General features: G+C 57.6%; 1 protein-coding gene across 1 annotated transcript in view; it reads left to right on the top strand.

The window, feature by feature from the left end:
- Nucleotides 1–6,307, top strand: part of VWA5B1 (von Willebrand factor A domain containing 5B1) — a 20,058-nt gene that overhangs the window by 9,102 nt on the left and 4,649 nt on the right. The window contains exons 12-15 of the mRNA XM_010142956.1: nucleotides 905–1,019; nucleotides 2,529–2,714; nucleotides 2,965–3,160; nucleotides 4,159–4,337. Coding sequence (XP_010141258.1) covers nucleotides 905–1,019; nucleotides 2,529–2,714; nucleotides 2,965–3,160; nucleotides 4,159–4,337 — 676 coding nt within the window. The remainder of the gene's footprint in view (nucleotides 1–904; nucleotides 1,020–2,528; nucleotides 2,715–2,964; nucleotides 3,161–4,158; nucleotides 4,338–6,307) is intronic.

Here is a 6,307-nt window from a genome sequence, read left to right as displayed (position 1 = left end):
ACAGGCTGCTCTTATTCCTTTTCCAGCCCTCAGAATTCAGGGAAGCTGCTCTGCGGTTTTTTCACTATCTGGAGCCCCAGCTGTATGGGACAACCCATCCCTCGCTCTGACAGAGGCATGGGGGTGGGCTACATGCAGTCCGAGTGTGAGCGTGGTCTCGAGTGACCCCGGAAGGCGGTGCCCAGCGCTCCACTGCGCGTGTGTGTGGCCCTGGTCTCAAAAGCAGATCAGAGCCTTATTAAAGAGGGGTATGAGGCTTCCTTAAGATTTGCAGCCAGCTGGGGATTAAAAACTTCAAAGAGAAAAGCCCCTCATGCAGATGCAGGTTGCTGCTGAAGGTGGTTTCTCTCTCAGCAATCCGCTGCCCTGCGGAACGCCACATCCCCCCGCCTCCCATCCCTCCTGGCTTCCCACTGCATCCATCCCCACCAGGCACCGCTCTCTCCTGCCCTCCCTGCCCAAGCTCCAGCCCAGCTCTGGGTTTGCAGCCTTCAGCCAAAACCCAAATCCTGACTCACTGAGCTGGGAGTCAGGGGAGAAGCCTCGCCTGGCTGGTTCCTCCTTCCTCGAGAAAATGTTTGTTTTAATTATGAGTGGAGATAATTACTGGGTCTTCAGTGCTATTGACCACAGACACTCAGCAGGGAAAAGAGCTGAACTGGCAGCAAAGCAGCATGTTTGTGTTTGCTCTGCAAGGGCTTGGGGTCCTGCTGGGCAGCCCCTGAGCCCCGCAGCTGAAGGCTGCTCTTCGGGGAAGGGATTTGAGGTCTTGCTGACACCTATAACCCTCCTGCCAGCCACCTAAAAGAGCAGCTGGTTTGTTTTCCTGTGGGTGAACTGCATGGGGCTGGGGGTTGGGATAGCTTTGTCCCCTGCATCCTGATGCTTCCCCGTCCCTTTGCAGGTGCTACAGCTTCGGCATTGGACTGAACGCCTGCAGGAGGCTGGTTCGGGGGCTGGCTGCCGTGTCCAGGGGCATCGCCGAGTTCCTGGCGGAGGGCGAGAGGCTGCAGCCCAAGGTATGGCTGCCCCACTCCCAGGGAACGACCTCAAGAGGCTCTAAGGATGCTTCGGTTCAGTGTGGGGGAGGCCACGGCTCACTAATGGGGCTTATTCCCCTTCCTGGTGCTGCCTTTCCAACTCCCACCCGGCAGCTCGTGGGCGAGCGGGAGGGGGATGAAAGAGCATCTTCATCTCCGGCTGTCAGAGGGAGTGGGAGAGTGTGTTTACCCTCTGCGCCAGGCTGGGGAGAAGCGATAGCCGCGATACAGCAGCTTTGGCTTCAAAGGTAGCTGCTGCTTCAGACACCAGCGAGGGCAGAGGAACCGGCATCAAAGCAGCCAATTAGTTTTGAAGTCCGGCTCAGCCCTGGCGTTGCTCAGGCGAGAAGTACCCGGGGTTTGAGGGAGAGGGATGCACTTCTATACGCTATGCGATAGCTTTGCCTGTTAAGCCAGCTTTAAAGCAAAGGGAGGAGCGTCTTCATTCCCACTCTCCCCACGAAGACTGAGCAAACCGATGTGCCTCAAATACTCTGTAAGAATGGCTCCATCCCCTGGTGATCGCACAGGGCCCAGCCCATTGTCCTGGATGACTAAACCCACAGAGAACTGGGTCCTGAGCTCCTAAATACCTCTAAAAAGCTGGTTGCCACGTTCTGGATCTCCAGAGGAGTTCAGCAGTCCACCCCTCGGCAGGAAGCTGGAGCACACAAAAACCTGAGGCAGACCGGCATCGACATTTCTGATGTAAATTAAAAGCAGAGACAGTGAAGGGAGGGTTGGGTTTTTATATGGAGCTATTAATAAAGAGCTTTGCGGGCTGTGCAGCTCGGTGCCTTCAGCAGGCTGAGGCATCAATTAATGGCCTTATAAAACACAGCCCGGCGTGTCTTCCCGAGCCTGTGAAAAAGCAGCGAACAATAGAGAACATTAGAGCTGTTCTGCTTCTAAATCTGGTGTTCCCTTCCCGCGGTGCGCAGGGGAGCGTGTGTAGATGGCTCCCTGGTAGGTTTGTCCGTGAGAGAATCACGGATATCGGTCTTCTCTGCGTGTGTGATCGGCAGAGCAGTGCTGATCTCCGGCAGCGAGAGAACCAGTACCCAAATACCAGTTCTGTCAGTCGGTGCGTGAGTGTTGGGGCTGGGGGCAGGGCTGGGGCTCCGACAAGTGAAGGTCAACAGCTTTTCCTGGGTGCTGGGGGGAAGCAAGGGATGCTGCTGCCTCGCATTGGAGCGAGATAGCTCTGGCCACAAGCTCCCACCGTGCTCTGGGCTGGCAGCGCACGGTGAGAGAACAGCCCAGTTTTATTCCACCTGCTCTGCTGCAGCAAGGGCTGGGCGTGCTGGGATGGGGGTCAGAGCAGTCGAAGAGGGAGCAGGTGCCCGTCTAAGGTCAGGAGAGGGGAGGAATCAGCTGGTGGATTTGTTTGGGGACATTTGCCCCTTCCCCTGCAGCACACGGCGCATCGCTGTGGCGCACACAGCTTCCTCTTGCTGCATAACCGCTCCTCTCCGCTTTCTGCCTCAGATGATCAAGTCGCTGAAGAAGGCCATGGCGCCGGTCCTGAGTGACGTGTCTGTGGAGTGGGTCTTTCCCGAGAGCACCGAGGTCTTGGTTTCCCCCATCAGCACCAGTTGCCTATTCCCTGGTGACCACCTGGTCGGCTACAGCGTCATCTGTGACACCTCCCCGTACATCTCCAACCCCAGATCTGTGAGTCCCTGCTGCGCTGGGGCTGTCCCTGGAGCGGGGGGTGTTGGCGTTCATGGGCACAAGCGAGCATCTCCACTCTCTGTGCGTGGCCCGGAGGGGCCTTTTTCTTTCTTGTCCTCAAGCGAGATGGTGGGTGAGACATCAGGGAGGAGTAAGAGCTCAGTGGAAAGGGTGCTGGCGCACACAGGGTGGCTCCTCTTGCTGATGGATGGAGGGGTAGGACCTGTTCCCTCTCTCTGCTTTCCCCCAGGACAAGAGGCGACGTTACAGCATGATGCGTTCCCAGGAGTCGGGCAGCTCCGTTTTCTTTCACTCCCAGGAGGAGGGAGCAGGCGCGGAGAGCTGGAACCACTCCAGAGACTCAGAGGGTTGCTGCCCCACCGAGCGTGGCCCTGGTCACCTCGTGGTGGACAGAGATCCCGGGGGAGAATCGGACACGGACACCGGTCAGGTTTTCCTCTCTGCGAGCGGGGGTGTGATGTCCCTGTCTCTCTAATCAAGCTTCTGTCACTGCTCTGCCAATTTGCTTGCTGACAAATCAGTACCTCCACAAAGAGCCGGAGGGGTTTGCGGGAGGGATGACAGATCCCCCGAGGCTTGAGCGAGCCTGTTTGGTTTGGATGTTTTATCCGAACCTGTCAGGAAATCTAGGGAAGCACTGGAGAACTGGCTTCCCCGGAGGCTTTCGAAACAGCTCTGGCTTTGGCCACGTAATTATTTACAAGTTTCCCAAGCTGTCCTCCGGTGTGGTGTGCGGAGGAGAGGAGAGAGCCAAGGGGTAGCCCAGCTTGGCTGTCCCTGCACCTGCAAAGCAGAGGCTCCCCTGTCAGCCAAGCCCTGACATGGCAGTTCAAGGTCAGGAGAGGGGGGAACAGGCTGTCACCCCTCGCTGTCACCGTTCGGCTGGACGCTTGTGTCAGCAGCACGGGACATAAGGCGGCTGGCTGCAGCCCAGAGCTGGTGCATTTCCATGCGACGAGGAAACCTCTGTTACTCACGAGATGTTCTTCCCTTCTGTTCAGAGTGGAGCTGTGCCGCGCATCCCCTCACCCCTGTCAAACGCACTGAGAAATCATGCCTTTCCACATGAAGTTTTACTCTTGCTCTGACAGGAGAATGTCTGCGCTAATGAAATTTCATTAGTAAACCCTTTGTCTTCTCCAGGGAGGTTTGGGAAAATGTAGTCAGGCTTTTTCTGGCTGCAAACTGCTCAGACAAAACCTCCCCAGTCTGCACTCCCGACTTCCCCAGGAGTTTTGAGTGTAGGCTCTTAGTTCCTTTTGTGGTTTCGTTGCTTTGCTTAAAACTGTGCCGGGCTGAGCGTGGTCCCCTCGCCTCCGGGACGGCCACAGCCATGGGCTCCCCAGTGCCCACCATGAGCGTGCAGGGTGGTGCTGGCTGGTCCCGCTCCACAGCAGAGCTCATCCTTTCTCCCTCTGTGCAGGAGCAGATGTGAAGGCTTCCTCCAGGAGACGGGCGTACAGCACCACCCAAATCGCCGACCATGAGCCTTGCAAGAAGGTGCCCACGGCCAGTGATCCCGGCACCGCCCTGGTGAAAAACCCCCTTCGGAAAACCCACCTGCAGCAGGTCAGCCCCGAGCCCTGGCAGGTGGATTTCCAGGTACGAGACCCCCGCAGAGGCTTTGCCTGGCGGTGGAGGCGAGTGTGACCCAGCAGGAAAAGCTCAGCTGCATGAGGGGACAAGCCTGGCTCACTCTAGTCCTGCCACGTATATGTGTGGCTGCGCTGTGTCCTGCAGCACGTCACAAACACGTAGGAAAGAAGCCTGTGCTTCACTTTGCTGCTCCTCTGAGCCCCAGGCTGCTGCTGCTTTATTTCCCGAGAGTTTGGCCATGCCAAGCGAACTCTCTGTCGGCACATGCAAGGGAAAAGAAAGTCAGTCCTGAAGCAGCTCCCTCGCTGCTCTGGCTGGAAGCACAGCCCGTACGCATGGACCTGTGTGGTGATACATCTGCTGAGCAGTGGCACGTCCCCCGCCTGCAGCAGAAAGCAGGTGAAATCTGGCAAGGTTTTTCAGCGGGTCTGTGGCAGGGTGGGGATTGTTTTCTCCCACCCTTGGCATCGACAGGATGCTCTGCTCTGAAAGCAGCATCTGCAGGGCTGGGAGGACCAGCAGCACTTTTGTTCCCATGGAAACTCAGCGTGGGGGATGTCTGGGGCTTTGGTTTCTCTTCTGCTGTGGTTAGAGACCGGGTGAAGGGGGGCTGGAGGTGAGATGAGGGGGTGAAGGGAGAAAAGGGGCAGTGCTTCACAGGGAGGAGCGAGGCCTCTGTCCTCCAGCTGCAGCGGGGAGGGCGGTGAACAGCATCGCTGGTCAAAGGGCGAGCGGTCGTAGGTTTTAGGTGTACCAGTGACCTCACCTGCATCGCGAAGGTCCACACAGCATCTTCCTGCCCACAGGATGCTCAGCATGAAGGCAGGAATGGAAACAACTCCCTTCTGGAGGGCAGCGAGCAGTTAACAGCATGCATCCCGCTCAATTAATTAATTGCAGCCTGGTTTTGCGATCCCTCGTGCTGCGAGGGCTCCCAGCTCTGGCTGCCAGGGCTTGACATTTTCAGGGGTGCGAGGACGAGCCCTCAGCTCATCCCCAGGCTCGCTGTGCTGAGATGGAAAGGTCAGAGCTTGCCACGGGCAGCTTAAACCCCCAGCCCTGTTCCCGCTGGCTTCCTCTGGCTGGGAGGAGAGCTCGAGTGGAGTTTGAATGGAAAGGGTCTGGCAGAGGCTTCTGTGCCCAGCTTGCTTTTAAATATCTCCGTCCTATCTTGGTAAGTAGCTCCTGGAGCTGCCTGCCTCCTGGTTTTGCTGGTGCTCTCATAGAGCATCAAAAATTAGGTGGTGGTGGAGGCCGTGTTCTTGCCTGCCACCCAGAGAGTGCATCTTTCCATCCAGCACTGCGATCCACCCCGCTTTACCAGCTCGGTCCCTCGCTGGTGTGTGCTGGGAAGTTAGAGCCCGCTGGGTTTACGGGGACCTTCCCACAGCCCTGGGGACAGGGACAGAAACAGCCAGAGCTCACGGCAGAGAGGGATGTCCATGCAGGATGTGGCACCAGAGATGCTGGAGGGGGGATTTGTGTCTCCTGAAAGTGGAGAAACAGTCTCATGAAAAAAAAAAGGATAAAAATTCCCTTCTCCCCCATCCCCTGCGCCTCTCTCCTTTCGTTACTAAGCAACTGCTCCTTGATCTTTCTGTCTCTCTTCTTTCCTTTGGTTCCCAAGTGAAGTCATTAAAATGTCTGGAGGGATGGAACTCATATTTCACCTTCTGCCTGTCTGGGGAAGGAGCCCCTGGGGCCAGGGTCCCTTGGGGACACCCGGCAAGTCTGATGGAGGGCTCTGTCTGGGCACAGATCCCAGCAGGGCTCAGCAAAGGATCCCGTGTGTTTGCAGCACTGCTTCTCGTGCCAGGATCGGGCAGGGAGCAGACCGGCCCGGAAGGGGCAGAGCAGGTCCCTGCCATCGCTGCAGCCAGCTCCAGCCCTAACATTCGCTCTGCTCTCAGTCCTTCGCAGCCAGCCCACACGTCTCTGCCACGAGGATCCGCGGCGCAGGCGCCCGACGGCCCACC

The sequence above is a fragment of the Buceros rhinoceros genome, unplaced genomic scaffold (assembly GCF_000710305.1).
Source record: "Buceros rhinoceros silvestris isolate BGI_N320 unplaced genomic scaffold, ASM71030v1 scaffold28979, whole genome shotgun sequence".
Lineage (NCBI taxonomy): Eukaryota > Metazoa > Chordata > Aves > Bucerotiformes > Bucerotidae > Buceros > Buceros rhinoceros.
Note: the sequence above shows the minus strand (reverse complement) of the source record. Positions and strands in the feature narration are given on the sequence as shown.